Consider the following 25,088-nt stretch of genomic DNA (forward strand, 5'->3'; position numbering starts at 1 on the left):
GTCATAGAAAGGGCAAAACGCCACATCAACCAGCCCATCTAAATATAAGCACGGGTCAAATGAGCATTGGTCACCTCGTTTATGATGTGAGCTATTCGCTATTTTTGAAATATCTGAGAATTTATTAGACAATAAAATATTCTCAATTATTGTGCATTAAATATAAATTGTATTTATCACATCATAAACTTTGTTGTAGATTAACAATTATTTACCAGAAGATTTTTTTAATTCTTTGCGCTCGAAATTATCTTATAATTAATAATTTTTTATTATAGATTTTTAACTGTTATTAGATATTTTAATAATAAAAAATTTTCAGACACTTGAAAGTAAAAAAGGACATTTACCAATTTTTCTTTCTTCGAGTTCATATATTGAAGAAAAATCTTAATTTTCATTCTATAAAAGATTTTTTTATATACTTTATTAATTTTTCTTTCTTCGAGTTCATATATTGAAGAAAAATCTTAATTTTTAATCTATAAAAGATTCTTTTTATATACTTATTCGACGCATAGTTTGAATTATTTTATTCCTGTTTAATTTTTTATTGGAAAAATTCCGGAATTTTTATCGAACACTCTAAAGAAATTTCCTTTAGAGAATCAAGTTGTTTACGGTTAAATTTCTCTTACTCGAAAACTTCGATAAGGCGAAACCTTCGTAAGATTTTTAGTTGTTCCCTTGGGATTCGAGTTACCGAAGCTTAACTATACTTACAAGACGCGTTCAAAAAGTTTCGAAACTTTTGTCATAAATTGTTTATTTCAAGACATAATGGAATGCTACGATGAATTTCTTTTAAAACGAAGTCTTTCCCCGAGTATATATTGTTGGAATTGTTGCTTCCAATTTATGAAAATACAAATTCATTTTTTGATTTGATAATCCAGAATATATTTATGGAATTATTGATTCAAATATTTTTAATAATTTTTATTTCTTGTCTATGAAATCGCAGCTGCAATTATGTATAATATTCGCCAAATTGATCAATCGAGTCTTCCTTTTCTCGTATTTAAAACGTGTATTAAAAGAAATATTTCGAGAGAAAGTAATTAAAAAAAGTATCGAAAGTGATACCAAAATTTGTTAAAATGCATTTGGGAAAAAACGCTTTCGATTTGCGAATCTATTTTAAAGAAGAATTCTGTATATTCTTTTATGAAATAAACAATTTATGATTAAAAGTCCTAAGCTTTTTCTTCTTTATAATCGACAGATTTATTTTCATTTTAACATTCGTTCGTTTTACTTAATTTATTCGTTCATATCTTTAAAAGATTCAAAAGTATTTTGAGTAAAATTGATCTATGAATTTGATGTGGGATATTTTCGAAATGATTGGAATCTAAAGAGTTATCTGTTAGAAAATGAAATAATCTTTCAATCAACATTAAATAGATATTTTAAAAATTATATAAATTGTACGTTAAATTTGTCATCACAAAGTTCGTTTCTTTTGGATTTATCCTATATAAAATTTTTTAATCGACTAAAAATAATTATAATTTTTTTTAAGAAAAGAAAAAAGAATTCTTCTATCTTTTACTTTCGCTTCTTTCTATTCAAATCAATCGATGCAATCGATTTGTGGGGAAAAATGACAGGGATATCGCGCAATATATTGTTGTTTTCCAGAGACGAGAATTTATTTATCACAGAATTTTGTTCGATTGTTCTCACGAGCACAGTTTTATTGAGTCCGACAAAGTTTACGACGTTCTAGGATTTCGTTCGTCGTAAAGTAAATTGAATCGATAAAGAATGAAGAATGGTCAAAGTTTGTATCACGGTAGACATTAAATTGGTGGAAAATATGTCATTTTTTTTTTTATCCTGATAAGAAAAATTATTAGACTCGTTATTAATACACTACTGTTTACAAGAAATTTTATTTATTATTTTTTTTGAGAATAATATTGTGTGTTCGCAAAATAAATATTTCGTTTTTACTCAATCAAGGAATTTGGAAATCAATGCATATATATAAAAATTAATAAAAAATTATAACTGTGAAATATTAGAATAAAAATTTCAATTGTTCTTAGTTGTTCATATTACATAAATTTAAGAAAGAAGATATAAATGTAATATATGATATAAAGCATTCTTCAAAAAAATATTCTCTATTCTTAAAATAATTACTGTGAATTAAATGATTTATCAAATTTAGTTATCAAATTTTGAATTGCAAGATATCATACAAATAATAAGATTATTAATGTATGTATAAATTTTTGAAAAATGTCTTGAAAACAGAAAACATTTATTATTAAAATATCTAACAATTTATTTCTACATTCATAAAATCAATATTATTTTCCATCGATTCAATATTTCTTGTCTAAATTTATTCAAAAAAGAAGTTGAAATATGAGATATTTTTTTTTATTTTTCAACTTCTTAAAAAAGAAATAACAATTTAAAAAGTTGAAATAAATATTGCAATCTATTTTTCTTTTTCTAAAATTTTTTTAAGATAAAAAAAATTCAAGTAAAATTATGTACAATAAATTTTCAAATAACTTTTAAAAGAAACTATATTAAAATGTTAATGAATATAATTTTTAATTTTAATAACGTAATCACAATTTATTTTATATATTTCTAACAATCACTTATGTAAATTTTATTCTGCACAATTACAACAAATTTATAATAAACATTACAAGCATTTAATCCATATTTTCAAATTTCCAATTATAAAATAAAATAGAAAAATTATCAATAAATATATACAACATATTATATTATAACACATATAAACATAATATAAACTGATATTATGATATTTATATTGCATACAAATTTGTTGTTAATTAATCAAAATTATTGCATTCTTTATCTCTAAAAAGATTCAATCATTGTTAAACATTTCACTACTTTGCACAGATCCCCTCAATCTCTTCCCCTTTTCAAAATCGATCTCGTGGTTTTCCAAGAGACAAACGGGGGTGGGTGGTGTCGAGCAATCGAACAGAAAGAGAAACGTGACGGGTGCCAAATTGACGGGTCGTCCGATTCCCAAAATCCTCCGGTGAGAACTGTTCGACGTGATCTAAGTACGTGATGCACGTGAATATACGTAATACGCTATGTACTTACGTGAGTCTTTTCTTCATCGAATGGTGATATAGAGGGATTCGAGGAGGGTGTGAGAGGTCACTGAGAAGACATCACGCCGCATCGATCAATTCTGCTTCTATTATATAGCCAAGTTGAAATAGGTCGATTCTCGTCGATGCTTTTTTTTTCTCGGGATTTCTCGAGAACAAATCTTGGTAATTTGTACGACTATTAGGAAATAAGATTGATATATGTGATACAAAAATTGATGCAAAATGAACTTTAGGTATTTGGAGAATTTCTGTTTCAACGTTTAAAGTTTAAGAAAATTTTTAGATGGAATTCTTTTTTCTTTTAACTTTATATTTAAGTTGAAAAAATATTATGTTATTTGCTATACAAATAATATCTTATATAATGGATTTTAATTTTTCATTTTTGAAATACTCTCCTTTGTGAATTGTGATAATCTTTTGTAATACAGGAAGCATTGAATTATGTATTTTGAATTGTGAAATGTATATTAATTATACATATGTATTTAGATCTATTGATAAAGTTTATAAATAATTTTCATAATTAGTTAATTATTTATTAATGTGGTAATAAATAAATTAATGTTTTTCTTTTTATTATATCACTAATTTTGCTTCTCGCCAAAATTATAAATTCTTTGGTATAGATTGCTCATTATCATTTTTCTTTTCTAGAATTATGTAAAACAAAAAATATTGTAATATTTAAATAAAAAATGAAATTATTATTTATTTAATAAAAATGTTTTGACAACATTATAAAAAAATCATTTAATGACTATATTAAAAATTATAAATAATTAGTCATTATATTATTCACAAATAATTGAAGTTAGCATTGGATAAAGTAAGACAGAAATAGAGTAAGGCGTCACAAACATAACATTCACACTTGTACTCGTTTTACTAATTTCCCTATCGTTTTTCTAAAAAGTGATAATTTCTTATCCATTTTTTTATTCCTTTTTTTTAAAGACATTTTTAAAAGCTCTTACAAGAATTTTTTTAATTTCTGAACAAAAATTTCAATCAAAAATTTTTGTACACCCTCCTTTCATCCGATAAATTATCCACGAGAAAAATTCTTGCTTATCTTATTCTTCTTAAATTCTAAAGCACCCCAAAACGATACCTTTCCTTAAATAGATCAAACGGAACAGAGGTTGAAAATTGTTCGCATAGAAGTACGTCTATCGTATCCTGGTACTATTTTAAATTACTTTGTCTCGCAAGAAAACGTTACTGCAACGAAGTTGTCTCAATGTCGAGAAAAAAACACCGATCAAGAGACGAGAAAAGAAACAACGAGTTCAAACGAGGCTAAACTCGATAGCGAAGAAAAGAGAAAATCGTTGAAACGAAGGTATTTATTTTCGACCAATTAGCGGGGATTTCTCGACTGTGGCATCTACTGCCTAGCAAGTTGCATAACTCGTCGGGGAACGACGAGACGAGACTAGACGAGACGAGACGAAAGAAACGATCGCAGAAAGAACGCGAGGCTGACTCGGCGAAAGGGGTGGAGACCGAGACGAAGACGACACCCGTCTTCCGTGTGAGACGATTTTCGCCGACCAAAGAGATCTCGATTTTCGAGTGCAGTCTCTCGATTGGGACAAAAACGATTCAGGGAATGTTTGTGAACTATTGGCTCGTGAATAAGCGCGTTTAAAAGTTTCCTAGAATCAGGGATACATGAGTATTTTCGAGCAGGCGCAGTAGAAAATTCATTGATAAATGTTTTGTGAATTGTTCGCTAAAATCAGAGATACATTAATATTTTTGAGTTCAAATAATAATATTTCTGAATTGTTTGCTAATGATTGTGAATACGCGCTTTTAGATATACTTGGGTATTTTTGAGTTCAAATAATGTTTGTAAACTGTTTGCTCGTGAATATGTGACTTTAGGTTTCTAAGATCCTAAGAAATACATGATATTTTTAAGTTCAAGTAATTTGTTTGTGAGTATACGCCTTTAGGTTTCTAAAATCAAAAATAAAAGGGTATTTTTGAATTCAGGCAATAATTCTGAATTGTTTGAATACGCGCCTTTAGACGCGTATAGACTCCAAAATCAAAGATAGATAGGTATTTTTGAATTTAAATAATAAGAAATTTGTTAGTAAATATTTGTAGTAAATATTTGTAGTAAATATTTGCTTATCAATATGCGTCTTTAGGTCTCCAAAATCAAAAATAAAAAGATAATTTTTAAATTCAAACAATGATTCTGAACTGTTTACTTGTGAATACGCGCCTCTAAACCTCCAAAATCAAAGATAAACAGGTATTTTTGAGTTTAGACAATAAAAAATTCATTAATAAATGTTTGTGAATTATTTGCTTATGAATATGCGCCTTTAGATTCCTAAACTCAGAGATAAATGGATATTTTTGAATTTCAGACAATATTTCTGAATTATTTGCTTGTGAATATGCGCCTTTAGGCCTCCAAAAATCAAAGATAGACAGATATTTTTGAGTTTAGACAATAAAAAATTCATTAATAAATGTTTGTGAACTATTTACTTATGAATATGCGCCTTTAAGTCCCTAAAATCAAAGATAAATGGATATTTTTGAATTTCAGACAATGTTTCTGAATTGTTTGTTTGTGAATACGCGCCTTTAGGCTTTTAAAAATCAAAGATTGACAGATATTTTTGAGTTTAGACAATAAAAAATTCATTAATAAATGTTTGTGAACTATTTGCTTATAAATATGTGTCTTTAGATCTTTAAAATCAGAGATAAATGAGTATTTTTGAATTCAAATAATGTTTTTGGATTGTTTGCTTGTGAATACAGGCCTTTAGATCCCTAAGATCAGAAATACATGAGTGTTTTCGAGTTTAGACAGTGTTTATGAACTATTTGCTCACGAATATGTGCCTTTAAGTCCCTAAGCTCAAGGATATACGAGTATTTTCGAATTTAGACAATGTTTGTAAACTGTTTATTTGTGAATACGCGCTTTAAGATCAAACATATATGAATGTTTTATATATTTTGTAAAGAAATTTTTGTAAAAGATGTGAACGTTTTGAGAAATTTTCAAATTATCTTAAAATTATTGTTAAAATAACAAATATTTTTATAAGATATTTCGTATAAAAATATCGTATTGTATCGTGGAAATTATTACCGTATTAAAGTTGTATAAAATTAAAGGAATGTTAAAAAAATAATTTAAGAATATTAAAAAAATTAAAAAAATAAAAGGCCCATTTATTAATCAAAATTGTATCAATGATTGTCGCAATTTTTGCAATATTCTATAAAAATCGTCTTTTTAAAGCATTATAAAAATTAATTATATAAATTTCATGAAACTTTCAATCAATTATATAGTGATCACATAACTGTTGATGTATTCCAGTTGATATACTACGAAAAAATTACAAAATTCAAAATAGTAAATGATATCCTTAATACATATTTCAAACTTATTAATCAGCAAATTAACTATTTAATAAAATTTTCATTCATACATCGCTTATGAATTTTCGTCAATAGAAAATTCGTTAATAAATATCATTTCTGAATCATTCATTTTAAAAACTATATTTTTCGAAAATTAATGGAATATTTGATAAATTAACGCATTCAAGTTTGGAAAAACACTTTACGTCATATGAATTTTCTCTCCATTAACCAATGACATAAATATATTATTATTAGAAATTCATTTTTTTATTTCTTTCCTATCTTGATAATGCAAATTGTTTTGTCTGAATTATTGATCTAGATATTAAATAATTTGATAATATGATAATATCATTAAAATATTTTTCTTAAAATTGTTATTGCAAATTATGTTATTAATAATATTTCATTGAATTTATTATATTTAAAATATTATTTAATAAGATATCGATAAGATGAATAGAAATGATTACAATAGACAAGTTTTTTAATGAAACCTATTCATTTTGATTGCAATTTTTTATTATAATTATTCAATAAAACTTATTTGTTATCGTAATTTTTTTTATTATAGTTAACATTTTCATATATACTTTAATGATTTTATTTAATACCAATATTTTATTATTGATATATCAATTATTAATAAAATATTTATTATCATATCGATAATTATATGTCACAAATGAGTTGTAGCATAAAATTATTATAGCAAAATTTAAAAAATGTATAATTTATGAATTTTAACTTTAACTTTTAACTTTTTGAATTCATTAACATTAAGATATGAAAATATAAATAGCGATGATGAAAATATAGATTTCAAATGTAATTCAAGAAATATATTTAAGTTAAATTTTTCAAATTTTTCAAACAATTATTATGAAAATTACAATACATAGTTTATCTGTATTATATATGATAGATAATTTTCTTATTACAATTTATGTTGTATGTCCATTTAATTTTTTTTTATGTTTTTGAAATAAATATATTATTATCGATAAAATATTAATTGCATGTTTTTAAATGCAAACATAACAACAATTTTACTTATAATATGACTCATATGATGACTCAAGCTATATGATAAAAACGATTTTCTATAGCCGATGAACTAAATGAGTCATGGCACTTTTTTTTTTAAATAAAACCATGTTAAATATGTTTACATCACATTGACATTGCTTATAATTACATAAATAATTCTGTTATTATATTAGTTTTTATTAAAACTGAAATATTTCTAGCCTTATATAGATACAAAGAATACTTAACAAATTATGAAATATAGAAGGAAATCAACATTATTTTTTTTTACATATATAAAATTTGATCTAATTTAAAAAATATAAAAATACATTAACAAAAAATAAATAAATATTGAGTATTTAATTCTTGTATTTATTCATAAACAAAATAGATTAAAAATAGATCAAAATTAATTTTTATATAAAAGTTTTATATAATGAATTTAAATATATTCACAAGGATAAATTTAGTGAATTCTGTCAATATTTTTGAACCAATAGAAATATAAATCTTTAAGCATCTTGACATACAAAGAAATGGATTATATTCATAATAAACATAATCTAAAAACAAATTTATTATAATTTAATATTATAAATTCTTCAAATTAATTCGTTATTTGTTATTCGAATAAAATTTCTCTAACTTTTCTGTGTGGTACATTACTTTCGAAGAATTATGTGGGTTTTCATTCGTGAAAAATGAGATCTCAAATATTTTCGACATTGCATTATTTGATTGCACGATTATTACACAAAAATCTTTTGGAACAAGCATAAACAAATTTGCTCGTTCAACATATGCATATATTTATGATAAAGCTTTGACTATCATTCGAATCTATGAATGTTCAAATTTAAGTTCAAATATCTATTTAATCGAAATCTGGCTATTCAAATATTCGATACTTACTTAATTTAGAATAATTATACAGAATGTTAATATAAACACAAAAATGATAATTTGCAATTTGTTCGAGATTTATCATATTATAGATATTATTAAAATTTTCTCTTAATGTTATTATTCATTTTTTTTTCTTTTATTTGAAAAACAGAAAGAAAATAATCCAAATATTCAATTTTAATATCATTCCTTTTTTTATATATATATTCGTACAAATTAAAACTATATATATTTTACGATATGAAATATTGGATTAAAACTTTTTTTTTAACCTATTTTGAGATAATACAATAAAAAATTTGTAAAGTGTTAGAAAATATTGAGAGAAATTTAAATTCGAGCGCTCGATATCGGACAAATGAAAACATTTCAGAGATACACACTTTGAATAAATATACAAACGTGACTGGTTTCAAATCTCATTTCAGATAAGAGAAATTCGAATAATACTCTTTTTTTGCATAATCGATATTCGTATATAAATTCCACCGTACATCGTAAACATTCTAAATACGCAGCCTCGAGCGGAAACGACTCGGGTGGCCCGTCGAAATTCTACACAGAGCGTGACGTCGCGCGAATTTGCGTCTCGCGTCTGCCACTGACTGCCAATTATCATTTCCGTGGAAAATACGCTCTACCGAATTACCCCATGCTGTTCTTCTATCCGCGTGAAGTTTATGCGCCATTTCCGCCGACCGATCGAGCTTTTCTCGACATCCGGTCGACGAACTTTCGAATTCCTTGGCGCGTTTCCCTTCATTAGGCGCGCTTAAGTATTTCCGCGCAACCGGCTCGGTTGGTAATTATCGACGGAGCTCGAGGTGAGATGTTTCGCGGAGGGCCGATCGAGATTAATTACATCGATGAGATCTGCGCGGTCAAATGAAATTTCGATAACGAACCGTCGCGACACGACTAGAGAGGGTTTTTGCCCGATCAAGATTCAACCCTCTCGAGTTAACCTAACCGCTTGATTTGTGGCCGAGACGCAATCTGAGAAGATGTACACCGTGGTCCAAAACTTTTTCGTTTTAATCAAATATGGGAAATAATATTTATGATTTGATATTTATGAAATAGGAGGGAAATTTGAGCAAGAAAATAATTGGAATTTTTTTTATCGGGCAAAACGAATTTGAAAATCAGTTATTTAGCTTATTCTTAATTGGATATGATTGGTAAGAGATATATTATGTATTATTATATAATTTGATTGACACGTAGAGATTTTATGAAACGTATTAATATAGTATAGTATCTCTATTTATGTATATATATAAAAAATTATTAATTACTATATAAAAAAAACAAAGTAATAAATAATAAAATATTCGCGTGTTTTTTTTATTATATATTATATAATAAATTTCAAGTTACAATTAGTACAATACAAATTATATGATTTTATTTAAAAAATTAAAATTTTTATATCTTTACACATCAATCTAAAAAAATTATATCAAATTTTTATCTGAAATTCATTTTACACTTTTCGAGATAAATCAGCCACATGTATATTGTGTATATATATATAATAAAAAATTAAATTATCCATTGTTATTTTATATTTTTGTTACAATTTTTTAATAAAATTTATTATGTTATTATTTTACATTAGCTTGAATTATCCATATATATATATACACACGAAACATTATCTCTTTATACAACTCTTTATACATACTCATTTCCATAAAAAATTATTTTATTTCAAAAATATATCTTTCCCAATTCTACGAGCGAGATAATTACACAGGAGAATTACAATGCTAGTGCAAACTCGGCCATCAGGGAGGAGGATCTTCGTGCACGCGACATCGATAAAGAAAATCCGACAAGATTTACCGATCGAGATTTCCAACCGTCAGACGAGGGGGACACGAAAGCAATTACCGTCGTTTCGCGAGGATCAACACCGACCGAAATTTAATTCGGGCCTATCACCGGTCTCTCCTAGGGGCTTTGGATGAAAAAGTCGGCCTGCTTCGAAACTCGTTTTTTTTTTTCTTTCCTTTCTTTTTTGCTATTATTTTCCGATAGATAGCCGGCGATGCGGCGTAATTACGCAAATGAATTCAAACGGTAGCGGATCCGACACGATTCAAACTGGAAAGAATCAAGCGACGAATGATTCCGCGGCTCGGTGCAATTACTTGGCCGGATAAGAGGAAATGGGGATACGAGGGCAGAGAATACGAGCGGGTTTCCGTCGGAAAGCGGAGCACCGCCCTCTGGGAAATACGTCTTGCATCACTGCCAGCGAGGAAATTTAATATCCGAATCGACGTTCGCGCCGGTTGACGCGAGCCTGTCTCTTTTCACTCGAGGCTATCCGGCCTTTGTCGTTCCTTTCTTACGCCCTTTATTTTAGTTATATTCCATTGTATGTGTATTTACCGTAGGATATACAGGGTGTCGATATATATATATATATATATATATATATATATATATATATATATATATATATATATATATATATATATATATATATTGGAAATTCTCTTCGATTCTTGAAAACAAACAGGAAAATGTCGGTTGAGGTTTATTTAAGAACTCTGCACGGAATAAGATTTAAACTTTGAGGAAAGTTATGAAGAATTGTCAGTAGACGATATCTTTTGTGATGGAAAAAAGATTTGTTTATAAGTAAGTGAAGTTTCCTTATTAGAAGGGAATAAGTTACAAAGTTTAAAATTTTATTATCATCCTCATCAATATTATTATTATTTCTTAGTTTATTTTAAAACTTTCAAATATTTCGTTACACTTCCAAGAAATATTTTTTCCCTCGAAAAATCTTGGAAACGTTGAGACGAGGCACGAATAAAATTTAAGAAAAATTCTCCCCTATTTTGATAAATCGAAATTCCATTTCCAAGTAATCTTTTCGCTCTCGCGAAAGAAATAATACGCCACCGTTTGCTCGACGGAGCAAATTACTTTTCCCAATGAGAAAGATATCGCTTCCGGCACTTGGCCACGCTACAACGGAACAACAGTGGCCGCGATTAAGATGTCGTTTAACCGCGCTAACACGGTATATTTGATTTCGCTATCTCTTCGTATCTCTCGGCAAAACGACGAAAATAAAGTTTTCCGCGATAATATAAAACTACGAGTCTCGACCACGCTGGACGAGATTGTTTGCAATTCACGAAACGGAATGGGTGGAGTTGGGAGTTTGAGAGGTTTCTTGGCTAAGGCTAATCGCTCGGTTAACCCTTTCGTTACCGTGGACAAAATATCCGTGACAGCTTAGAGTTCTATGAATGGTAATTTTGCGGTGTCCAAAGAGATATTTGTTAAAGAGGTGATTTCTGAGGACCAGTAGAGTTTTAGTATATCTTAGATTTTTCGTATTATTATTAATATAATTAGATTTAATTATTAACGATTTAAAAATAACGCTTATTTTTTTATAAGTGAGTATTTTTTCATATTATTGGCAGACTTGGTAAATATATGTAAATATATTAAAAATATGCATACTTCTAGGAAAGATTGAATTAAATATTAAGTTTAAATTATACTTTGAAACACGTGTTCTTAATACTATGAATGTTATTATAGATTCAGAAATTAAAATTTCTGATATTTTTTTTTTTTATTACATCCCTCTATACATTTTATTGAAGTTTTTAAAATATATGTAAAATCCTAGATTAAACGATAAGACCATTAATGGATTTTCTTTATCTCGTTAAATTTATCTTATATAAGGGCGGATTAAAGAATAATCGCGGATTATTTGACTTTTTACGAAGAGAGAATTAAAAAAAGTTGGAAATGCTATAAATTATTATCTCATTGAATGGATAATGATTAAATTATTCCAATGAAAAACTGGGATTGAAGATTTGTTAGAAATTTTGATGATAAATAAAGAAACCAATTCACAAACGAATGATTTAAAAACGTCGAGGATGATTCAACGATTTTCTTTTCGATTGGAAAACGCGCTTTTTCGTCGGATGAAACGTTGGATAAATAGATAGATGGATATTTTTCCCTACTGTCGACACGCCAAACCAGTTCACTCCTTCGGATCGTATTTCATACTATCGATCGGCTTACCCTATGCACCCTCGTATATATCGCTGGTTGCAAGAATGTTCATCGAAACGATATCGACGAGAATGCATCTCTCTTATTAATAATAGTCTTCGAGCGTTGTTTCATTTCGGTTTATTTTAATTTTTGCGGATCTCGTTGTATTTAATTTAATTTTATTTTGTTTCTTACTGTATAAAAATCTCATATTATTACACATAATATTATAATTATATCAATGTAATTATAATAATTATATGTAATAATATTGTTATATAATAATAATAATAAAATAGAATAGAATTATGAGAATAAAATAATATGTAATAGTGAGATGATTTTTTAATGATGATTTTTTATAACAAATTTTATTTATTTTATGATTTTCAAAAAGAAAAAAATTTAATAATAATATAGTTTCAAAATATTAATGGAGATTTGAAGTCTACTTTATTTTTGATATAATAACCAAATGAAGTATGAGTATTATAAAATAGTTAAAATTTATTATATAGTTAAAATAATCAAATAAATTATAATGATTCATTCAAATAGCACGAATAAAAAGTCTGTAATTCGAAGTTATGGATCCAGTAATTATCATATTTATGGATATTGTGATTATAAAATATTTCCCTCGACTTTTAATCCTCGATTAAAAAATCACAAAACCGAAAACGAAATTCCTTTCTTTTTCTAAATTTCTTTTACATTATTTTAGTTTAAAGAATCACGCTCTAAGTGTTTGAATACCCGTGCTTCAATATCTTATGTATGCATAGTTGAAGTGAGGCAAGACGATGGTCGAAATTTGCGGTTCACTCGTGCATTTCTATTTGCCGCTACTGGAACGCATAATCCGCAAGAATGCGAATGCGAGACGAATGCGGCAGAATGGAAAGCCACGTGAAATCGCGTTAACTAATCCAAACGTGGCCCCCACGTCGCAAAGTTACACTCGATTAACCCTTCCGCCATGGCAACTTGAACTTTGTCTCGACCAAGTTTCTTGTTGCCGTAGAAATCTCTTTATGTGCATCTTCTTTGCATATAGAAAGGTTTATTCGTTTTATTTATGCTTGAAAAAGAAAATCCTTTAATGGAACAGAAGACAACAGAAGAAATAAAAACACGAAGCTATATATACAAAGTACGAAAATAAAGCGAAATAGAAATATTGTATAAAAATTAAAAATATTTTTAAATATGTACGCGCGTTTCTTTTTTTTTTTCTTAAATAATAAAATTAAAAAATGGATGAAAGTCTTTCAATTTCACAAAAAAAAAAAAAAGAAAGTGAAGACACAAAAATAAAAGTTGGAAAAGAGACGAGGATTCACGAGATTTTTCTTTTCTTTTTTTTTAATTACAGATCTCACTCGCTTCGGATTCAGTCCCTCAACGTCGACCTTTCACAATGGCCGCTCGTTTATGGTAAGTTTTAAGCGGCAGGGAAGAAGGAATATCTTTCCTGATTTAGATTTGTAATTCGCGAGACACCGTTTCGAATCATTTTCCTGGACGAGACGCACGGACCTTAAATCATACCTATCCACGCAGGATTTCCGACATTCGCGTCTTCGCCTCCCTTAAATCCTTCTTATCCGATGAATTATGCCGGCGTTAAAACCGTCTAACGAATTTCGTTGAACAAGCGCGTGCGCGTACGCGTTGGAGATGATCCAACGTGGTAGCGAGCGAAGGAATGCCGTCTGCGACATGGCGACGAGGGAAAAAAAAAAGAGAAAAAAAAAAGAGGAAGAAGAAGGTTAGCGGAAGGAAAGCGAAGAAACGTGTGGTGGTCGTTAAATCTTTCGGATACCGCGGCATCGATGAGCCAGTGTTTCCCAACCAACCCTTTTATCCCAATGAGTTAATTTTTGTTGCAATTGCATGAAAGATATTGTGGAAATTTTAGGAAAAATGCGAAGATATTTATTAATGTATTTATAAGGGATTATGATTCACTATATTTTAGATCAATTAGGGCAATTAAAAATAGTTGTATTTTAAATGTATTGGTATGTTAATGTTTAATTAACTATGAAAGTTTGTAAGTTTGTATAGTTTAATATATCTGTTAATTAATAAGAAGTTGGAAGTCTGTGTGTTTTTAATTTTATAATTTTTCTTTTTATTATAAGAAATGAGAGAATTTTCTTAATTATTTAATATTTAATAATATTCTTCTTTTTTTATTATTTTAAACAAAATAGTAATTTTTATAACGATTAATATAGTTTTTCCTTGAAAATTTGTATTAGAAATATCTTGAAAACTAGATAGACTGAATTGCATGAATTATGAATTATTTTTATTTTATAGATCTTCTTTTTTCTTTAAAAAGATGTTACTAGGTCAAAAGTAATATTCTTTTCCTACGAATTTTTATTATTTTTTCAATAATCAATATTTTCAAACGATAATTTTACTTGTATAATTAACATAAAATTTTTCGTTTAACATGAAAAAGACATTTCCAATATTATAAATATTGAAATATGGAAATTTTGAAAAAATGTTTTTAAAAAATTATTGAGTAAGACGGATTTTTTTATCTATTTTATTAATTTCGAGCACAAATTATTACAAGTTGAAATTAATGCTGATTAAAATATAATTAAAAATGCTAGTTCAAATTAATGTGAATTGTAAACTGATACAGTGTCGTATTTCATGCGAATCTTGCAAAATTTAATGCATGGTCATGATTATAAAAATATTATAAAGATATTATAAAGATTTGAAAGAGAAAATATACGATATAAAGTATATTGTTCAAAAGTGTTTGGAAAGACAAAAATTCTCATTCAAAAATTCTAAAGAAATCTACAATTTTGCTATTTCTGTAAAAAAAAAGTTCTATTATTCTATTATATTCCATTCTCATATAAAAACAACTCACAATTTTATTTCATTAAAAATTGAAATGTATTGTATACATATCATTGATAACAAATTTTATCTTGATGTTCAATTTTTCATAAAAAAAAAAATTATACTTTATTGAATTTAAAGTTCTATGAGAAAGAAAATAAAAAAAGAAATGTTTCTCTTTCGCCTGTTTAATACAATTACTATTGACTCAATAATATATATAGAATCAAATTACAAAAATACTCCTTTCCATTTTTCACAAAACCAATTCATACATTAAAAAAAAAAAAAAAACACATTTGCGCCAAATTGTCATCAATCCTAAATCTCCTATTTCACTAAATAAATAATACAACAAATAAAATTCGTTCGTTAAATGGACAAAAACGACTTTTTCCCATCCCTGAACCAACATGTGGCGCCAACTTCCGTGTAATCGCGTAATTGGTAGCAGGTGTCGAGTGAAAGATTCGAGCGCGAGTTCGTTCGCGAGCGAAGAAACGAACGAAAAGAGAGAAGGTGGTCGCACGACACTGACGTCGGCAAAAGAAGAGGGGGGAGAGGGGAGAGAGGGGGGGGAGAGGATGTGACAGCAGCCGAATTGGCGGCCGTCGTTGCAGTTGGCATCCGTGTCTGTGTCGCTCTCTATAAATAATTGGGGGAATCCCGGTGGCGGCAGAAGAAATTACCGCGAGGTGAACGCGGCACGATGTCGTCGAAATATTCGCGCCACTTCTTCTTCCCCTTCGCCGCCGCCTTCTTCTAATTTTGGCCGCGGCCGACGAAAACTCTTCGACCGGCGCGCTCCCGTCTCCTTTTTCTTTCACGGCCGAGAACGTCTGCCCGACTTTGCTCCAATTTCTATTTTCGACCGAGACGCCGAAACTTTCGGCGATAGATACCGTTTCGCGATCCTCTCTCCTCCACCGAAAATCGAGACGTCGGGGTCGTTGTCGCGGTCGGATATCGAGGCGAGCCGTTCCCCTCGAAAAAAGATTAGAGTTGAGAGACCGAGGCTGGTTGAAATAAAGTATGAGAGGGAGAGAGGCATCCTCGAGAAGGAGGATTCGACGAGAATGTTAAAAGGAGTCGAGTTAGTGATTCTGGTCTAGTAAAAATCATACCGATCGATACATGCTTGGGTTATTTTGATTGAAATAATTTTGATGGGCTTGTTGTAAAAGGAAAACTATATTTTTTTATTTATTTGTGATTTGAATAAATTTCTTTATTTTAAATAAAGTTTAGAAAACCTTTATTTTTATTTTCTATTTTTTCTTATATATATATTTGGAATAATTGGAAATTTGATAAATAAATAATTTGAAAATAATTTATTTTAAGAATTTATGTGTAGAAATTTTTTCTTTAGATTTTTTATTTTGGAATAATTGATTTTTTTTTATTATTTCTGTTTTAAATATAAGATATTCAATCTTGTGTTTGGATATATATTATTCGTCAAATAATATATATATTTCTGAATAACTGGATGTTCACTTATAAATAGATTGATTCGATAAAATTGGAGAATTGTAATTGTGATAAAATAAATCTTAAACGTATTTTTATCTTATTTATGTAACATAAATACTTTCTTTTTATTTTCATTTATTACTGTAATTTAATTTAATAAATATTTCGACTTTTTAAAATTTAAATTGTATTACAACTCACTTATTCTCTGACTATACTGTTATTTTCTTTCATTTTTAATTATTATTAAACAATTTCATTAATAACTTTATTATTGTTTGTCATAAAGCAAAAAAATCTGGACTCAATAATATAGAAAAATATACAAGATTCATATATAAAAATTTTTATTGTAATTCTAATATCCTTTGACCTATCATATTCCAAAATTCAAAATTATCTTCATCCTCTCTCTCTCTACAAATTTATAATAAAAATTTTCAAATAAATATCTAATCTAATTTTAAGAATAAATTTAGTAATCTTAACAAAAATCAAACGTATAAAAAAAAATAAAAATTACTTTCAATAATTAGAATCGCTAGTTACCACACGGTAGCAGTTATAATCGACCTATACTACTGTCGAACTATCACGAGTGACGTCGGCGTCTTCTCCTTCCCTTATTTCCAACTATCCCTATACTTATCCCCAACCAGACGAAAGCAACGCAAATCCAAACATCAATTTTCGCAAATAATACCAGAATAAATCTGCCACGATTCACGACTTCTCTCCAACCGTTTCTTTATCGCCCCGTGTTTTCTAGCCCGTCTAAACGAGCCATCGATCATGGGGGATCACTGTAGACACCTCGAGGGGAGAGAGAGCGTCACGTTTCCCCTTTGACGTCCCACGATTAGCGGTTATCTCGGCTAATCGGTGTTCTGGGGTCTCTGTCGCAGACGAATCCGGCGCGCATAAGAAGCGAGGAGCAAAGCGGCGGGGCGGCGGCGGCGTCGTCCGGAAGCGAGGAGCAGAGAAGAAGCGGCGTGGTGCCGGCGCCGGTCCCGACACCGGTCCCGGTGCACGTGCCCCTCGGGCTGACGAGAAAACAGGGGCAAGAGGCCACGTTTCCTTTCGGCCAGGTACGCTCGCACTACGGTCCAAAGTGGCTAAGAGCGTAAGTCCTCATCGAGTGCACCAGGAGTGCTCGAGCGGAGGGGAGGTGCAGGTACAGGTGCAGCAGGAGAGACGAGCACCGAGGCGCATGCCTTACCTGGGGCCTGATATGACAACCCGGCTATCCGCCATGTTTTACACGGTCGAAGTCGGGGACACCAGATTCACTATTCTCAAGCGGTATCAGAATTTGAAGCCGATCGGTTCCGGTGCGCAGGGAATCGTTTGGTGAGTATTTAAGTATCGGTGAGTACGGTTTTTTTTTTGATTTTACTTCGTCACGACTGTGGTTTTAAATGGTCTTTCGAAGAGATTAGTAGAGGTTAGATTATTAGATTGATGTAATGAAGAAATTTAATGTTGATATTCGATGTTGATACTCGAGCATATTTTACTTTAGCAACAATAATTATTGCTGTTCCTACAGGAATTAAAGATTTTAGATGATTAGCAACTTATCATGGTGCAAAATTAAAAATAAATATTTCAATTTTATGATCCTTAGGTTTTATTATACTATATATTATTATACTATATTCACTATATATACTATATTCATTATTATACTATATTCACTATTGGTGGATTAACAGGAATTATATTATCAAATTCTTCAATCGATATTATTCTTCATGATACATATTATGTTGTTGGACACTTTCATTATGTTCTTTCAATAGGGACAGTATTTGCAATTATTTCAAGATTTATTCATTGATATCTTTTAATTACTGGATTATTATTAAATATTAAATGATTAAAAATTTATTATAACATTTATTGGAGTAAACTTAACTTTCTTTCCTCAACACTTTTTAGGTTTAATATCAATACCACGACGTTATTCAGATTATTCAGACTCTTATAATCATATATAATCATATATCTTAATAATCATTGATAATTTGGAATATGGAACCTTGTATTTAGCAAACAAATTATTTGTTAATGATAATTTTTTAATAAGAATATATTTTTACTTTATTGATTTTTAATTTTAATAGTTATAGAGTTAGAGTTATAGAGTTGTCCTAATAAGCTAAAATTTTCGTTTTTATTTAGAGATTATTAGACAAATCTAATTGGCATCTAACCGATATCTGTCCGTGTCCACGTCTTTTTATTAACATTTCTTAGATGAACAAGTATACCAATTACAAGTCCTGTCTTGTCAAGATGTTAAAATCCTGTCCAAGTGAAGTGAAAGTTCTGCCCAATCCAATTTGGGTCACCAGATATTACTCTTATTACGCGTTTAATTATCGGTAATTAATCCCAATGTCCATTATTACAGATCCAAATATCCATTATGACGTCTCTGTAGCATTCACTAACTTAATCCTGAGAAAGATAAGATATTTTATTGCTATTGAGAAGAAAGTACTTGAAGACTTTATAAATAATAATTGAACGTTCTCTGTTGGTAATAAAGTATATACATTGAAAGTAAGTTAAATATTTGAGATTTTAAAAATATTTTCGTATTATAAACTTCAGAATGAAATAAACTTTATTTTGAAGTATTAAAATTTGTTTTGAACGTCTCTTCTACGTCAATCCTTTTATAGGATTTTGATGTAGGTGTAGAATTTCGAAATTGATTCAAAGTTATATAAATATAAGAATATAAATCGTATTTATATATTGTACATTCTCTTTCTCACATCGGATTGCAATACTTAAAATTAAATTAGATTTTGACACGATTTAAGCAAAATGGTTTTATTTTGAAATTTAAAAAATAACAAATTGAAAATTTTACCCGTATATAACTTTTGTCAAAAAATATCCAGAAATTAATATTATCATCCTCAACTTATGGTATTTCATATAATATAATCTTGAAATATCTTATTTTAAAGATCTTATATCTTTGGAATATTAATTGAATCTTTAACGATTGTATTGCAATTACCTTTCACAATAATGGACAAAAAGTAAACTCATTTTGACAGATGTCGATCCTTTCAATTTTACTTAATTTACGTAATCAAAACGCAGAATTTGCTTCGTAACAATAAAAACAATCGAGGTTATGACCAATTATAAATACACCGTGTATTTACTTAGAAACGTGTTTGTTACAGCGCGGCGTACGACACGGTGACAGCGCAGAATGTCGCGATCAAGAAACTGTCGAGACCTTTTCAAAACGTTACGCACGCGAAGAGGGCCTACAGGGAATTCAAGCTGATGAAGCTGGTCAATCACAAAAACGTAAGCTTTTTTTCCTCCGTGTCCCGATAAATCTTGCGATTCGAAGATTATTTTTTGCCGGCAGATAATCGGTTTGTTGAACGCGTTCACGCCACAACGGTCCTTGGACGAGTTTCAAGACGTTTACTTAGTGATGGAACTTATGGACGCGAATCTATGCCAGGTAATCCAGATGGATCTGGATCACGAACGTATGTCTTATCTGCTTTATCAAATGCTGTGCGGCATCAAACACTTACACTCGGCCGGTATCATTCACAGGGTGAGTGATTTCGTATTTCCGGCAAACGTTAAATCGTATGTGTTATTAACTCGGTGCTTCTTGTTCATTACCGGCGGGTTAGGATTTAAAGCCGAGCAATATAGTGGTAAAGGCCGACTGTACATTGAAGATTCTCGATTTTGGCCTGGCCAGAACTGCCGGGACCACTTTCATGATGACGCCATACGTTGTGACACGATATTATAGGGCGCCAGAGGTGAGAATAAGGAAAAATAAATTAAATGTGTAGGCTAACAGGGATATCCAATCGCGTAGGTCTCTGAAATTCGAATTTCGAGACAAATCGGTTATGTTTTTTGACAGGATATATACTTCGTCTCCCTTTTATTTTAGAAATGGATATCTGTGTGCGCAATTAAAATTAAGAAATAACGAGTATATTTGTGAAGATAAATGCATTTATAAAATTAAATTAAAATAAATTAAATATCTCTTAGGTTTCAGTGAAATTTTAATTTAAATAGCAAAAGATAATTTCTTTTTTTCGTATAACGAAATATTCCTCATAACGAAAGAAATAGCCACTTTTTCGTGTCAAGTATACTCCTCGAGTACACAACAAAGTGAAAAAGTTAGATTTCAAGTTCTTAAACCGATCTCGTCCGATTTTTACCGAGCTGACCCGAATATTCCGAGTGAAATTTTAATTCAAATAGCAAAAGGTAATTTTATTTCGCAACGAAATATTCATCATAACACGCGAGAAATTGCCACTTTTTCGTGTCAAGTATACTTCTCGAGCGGAATGGTGGAAAAAACTTAGATCTCGAGTTCTTGAACCGATCTCCGAGTCCGATTTTTACCGAGTTGACCCGAATACTTCTGACCAATGGAAGTTTTCGCCCGATTTCATCCGAATTTCCCCGACTTGTCCCGAGGCCAGAATGTGTCGAAAATTCGCACATTTTTTTTTTTTTTCAAATAGAGAGTCACGCGTTTTATTATTAATTCACTCCTTACGTACCATGATTCGGACGGTATGTCGGTGATCGCAGGTGATCCTCGGGATGGGATACAAGGAGAACGTGGACATTTGGTCGGTCGGGTGCATAATGGGCGAAATGATTCGGGGTGGCGTCCTCTTTCCCGGGACGGATCACATCGACCAATGGAACAAGATAATCGGTAGGTCGCCGTGATCGCTTCCCTCCCAGTGTACTACACCCAGGAACGTGCGTGCTTTAACACGCGCGGCTGGACGTTGTTGCAGAGCAACTGGGAACGCCGGCGCAGGAATTCATGCAGCGGCTCCAGCCTACGGTCAGGAATTACGTGGAGAACAGGCCACGGTATCCGGGATATCCGTTCGACAGGTTATTCCCGGACGTTCTGTTTCCATCGGATTCGTCGGAACACAACAGGTTGAAAGGTAAGCTTGCAGAGAAAAGTTTATCTTAGATTGTTGGATTAAATATTATGATAAGAGATAAAAATATTTCTTCGATAGTTAGATTTTATTAATTTGAAATATTAAGTTGCTATATTAAATACTATTTGAAATAATCAAAATTTTACAACGTATGAAATACGTTGAATTATGTAGTTTTTTCATGAATATATTACTTTCATTGATTGATAAAATCTTTCCATCTAAAAATATCTAAAAACGTCTAAAAAATTAAATTGATTTTATATAATACATGATAATTTATAACATATAAATCTTCTTTTAATAAATTCATATTTATAAATTATATAATTTTTTAGTTATTTTATGATTATTTCATTTAATAGATGTATCATTCAATCAATTACGATGATTGATATATTCTACTTTAGTAAAAACTATTTTAAATTATTTTAACGATCAATCTAAACGTATATATTTTATTTTTATTATGTATAAAATATATAGATCCAACGCTACCTTCTTATTACGCTGGTTCTCTTCCATGCGTTTTTTCGTTCCCTTTTGTGTTCCAGCTAGTCAAGCCAGGGATCTATTGTCGCGCATGCTCGTGATCGACCCCGAACGACGCATCTCCGTCGACGATGCTTTACTACATAATTACATAAACGTGTGGTACGACGAGGGCGAAGTCAATGCCGTAAGTGTCACCGATTCGTCGTTAATCCCGTTAACCATGCTCGCTTCACTCACATATCTCCCTCTCCATCTTATCCATTTTATCCATCAACGTTTCGGGAGTGGAATGAAGAGAATAGTGGTGGGAGAGAGAAGAAGAGTATCGACCGATTCGAGTCGCGTTCGCATCGAATACGTAGTCATTCCTTGGTAAAGGAATGGGAAAGAAGAAGACGATGATTGTTAGGTAGTATCGCGTTTGTTACAGCCTGCACCAGGCCCGTACGACCATAGTGTCGATGAGAGGGAGCATACGGTGGACCAGTGGAAAGAGCTGATCTACCAGGAAGTGATGGAATACGAGACGAGCCATAATCCCACGACAGTAGCTCAAACGTCCGAGAGCGGCGAATCCCGGTAGACACGCAAGAACTACTTGCTACCTTTTTGCGTCAACGACGCATCTAGACTGTCCGATCTGTTATACGTACATATATATACACATGCAACACGTATCCCTCCCGTATACACACAGGCATGCATACAAAACACACACAGAACCATATTTCAATATAAGCGTGTGTATATCTATGTATGTACGTATATATATACATATATACATACACATATATGTAGTATATATATATTTCGTGAAAATATAAAGATGGAAAATAACGATTAGAAATCGTTTACGTCCATGGGAATGATGTACGTTAAACGAAGCGCCGTTTTCGACGAGGCCAGGAAGAAAACAGGCGAGACGAAATGAATAAAATTGGAAGTGAAGAGAAACACGAAAGAAGTGTGTGTGTGAAAGAGAGAGAGAGAGTGTGTGTGTGTGTGTGTATGTGTATGACAGAGAAAGAGAGAGAGAGAGAGAGAAAGAGATCGAAAGTGAGCGAACGATAGTGTACGAAACAAAAAAGGAAAAACGTAATGACAGAGATAAGATAAAAGAAAAAAGATAATCGACGAGAGAGAAAGAAGGATACGGGGTAAGGGAAAGAGGGAAGAGAGAGAGAGAAAAAAAGAGAGAGCTGTTACTTGAGAGGCATAACGAGCGCGCGTTTGCGAAAACGAATTCAAGATAAAAATCAATATCTGCAACCAAAGCATCGACACGATTCGGAGGTCTGCCAATCTGAACGCGTTTATTCGACAAACGGCAACGCGCAATATGTTCGTCATTCTGTTTCCGCTCGGTCTTCTCGCTCTACGTTTCAGACGTATCTGTTCCCAACAAATATTCTCCGTGACCATGAGTTTAATAAAGAAACTTGCAACAACACGTTTGTCAATCGATCCCAAAGGAGTAGTTTGTTTTTTTAAACCGACCATAAATAATTCGCCGTCTTCGTTCGCGTCTCACCTCGATTATACCGCGAGCCGAACCGAACGCAGATTCTTCATGCCTTCGCCTTCTTTTCGTTTGCTTTCTTTATTCTACACTTTCTCTACTGTTTTTCTTTATTCCCTTTCCTTCGATCAAATATCACTCGATCCTAATCACTCTATTAATCCTTATGTCAATGTCAACAATTTTTGACATCTTCTAATTTCAATAATTTTTTAATAATAAAATTTAAAATTTTAAATATAAATAACAATGTATCGAGCAACGATGATCTAGCTCAATTTAAAAATTTTTCAAAGAAGAATATTTGATATTCTATCATAAGTAAAAAAAAGTATATAGATATTTATTGATATTGACATAAAGGTTGAATAAACATAGAAAACCGGTTGAAACAAGCAATTGCCAATAAACTGCCGAAAAAAAAACTTGTCTCGGTTCGCGATCGTGTCGTCTCTTTATTACTGCCACCATGTTGAACGAGTCACTCTTTTCTCCATGCGTACACGATCGATTCATCGATTCGTTGCGTTTGTTCCAATACGAACATACGATAAAAAACTGAAAATGATCGGGACGCATTAGCTTTCCTCGAGAATAACTTCTTTGTTGTCGCGTATTATGGCGAGATGATTGATGACGATACACGACGCGCGACAAAATGCGAGTGAAACACGTGAGAAGTGTACCGCTGTACTGCTGTACTGCTTGAAGTAAGTACATGTTCGAAAAATGATAGGATCGATTAAAAGCTAGGGAATTGTCGGTAAGTAAGATATCGTCGATCGTAACTTTCTATATATTCCGAAAGCGTCCAAAGAGTACAGGGTGTCGTTAAATACAAGAGCTCGAGCATTCCCTTTTCCAAGTCCGAATTTCAATTTGCCGTGATTTACGCGTTTAATCGTTGAACAAGAACATTGTGTATTTTTATAATGCGAAATGCGTGCTTTTCTCTCATCGTTTTCGCGCGCTCGTACGCCAGCCGATATTTTATAACGCTAATATTTTGTAAGATGGAAAATCCGAGAAGGGATGCGAAAAGAAAGCGGAGGATATTCACCGATATATTTAAGAAATAAGTCGTAAGAGAAATGATTATCGAATACGATATCACGGTCGAATTTTTCGAAAACTGAAAGTGCAATGTCGCGGCGATTGATCTTCGAATATCACGATGACGTTATTCGCAGTTATACTTGT

The 25,088-nt window shown here is 30.8% G+C and overlaps 1 protein-coding gene across 7 annotated transcripts in view; it reads left to right on the top strand.

Annotated features, from left to right (window-relative positions):
* The window catches only part of LOC409286 (stress-activated protein kinase JNK), a 128,091-nt gene extending 104,258 nt beyond the window's left edge, over positions 1–23,833 (top strand). For 5 of the 7 annotated variants that reach the window (XM_016911128.2, XM_006557237.3, XM_006557239.3 and 2 more), the window contains 9 exons: positions 13,903–13,964; positions 17,789–18,233; positions 20,093–20,222; positions 20,287–20,484; positions 20,567–20,701; positions 21,501–21,630; positions 21,716–21,874; positions 22,429–22,553; positions 22,800–23,833. In XM_016911128.2, coding sequence (XP_016766617.1) covers positions 18,094–18,233; positions 20,093–20,222; positions 20,287–20,484; positions 20,567–20,701; positions 21,501–21,630; positions 21,716–21,874; positions 22,429–22,553; positions 22,800–22,952 — 1,170 coding nt within the window. In that variant the 5' untranslated portion in view covers positions 13,903–13,964; positions 17,789–18,093 and the 3' untranslated portion in view covers positions 22,953–23,833. Of the gene's footprint in view, positions 1–65; positions 87–13,902; positions 13,965–17,788; positions 18,234–20,092; positions 20,223–20,286; positions 20,485–20,566; positions 20,702–21,500; positions 21,631–21,715; positions 21,875–22,428; positions 22,554–22,799 lie in introns of those variants that run through there. The other 2 variants (XM_006557240.3, XR_003304247.1) reach the window with 2 other exon arrangements.
* Positions 23,834–25,088: the final 1,255 nt, after the last annotated feature.

Source organism: Apis mellifera, linkage group LG3 (assembly GCF_003254395.2).
Source record: "Apis mellifera strain DH4 linkage group LG3, Amel_HAv3.1, whole genome shotgun sequence".
NCBI lineage: Eukaryota > Metazoa > Arthropoda > Insecta > Hymenoptera > Apidae > Apis > Apis mellifera.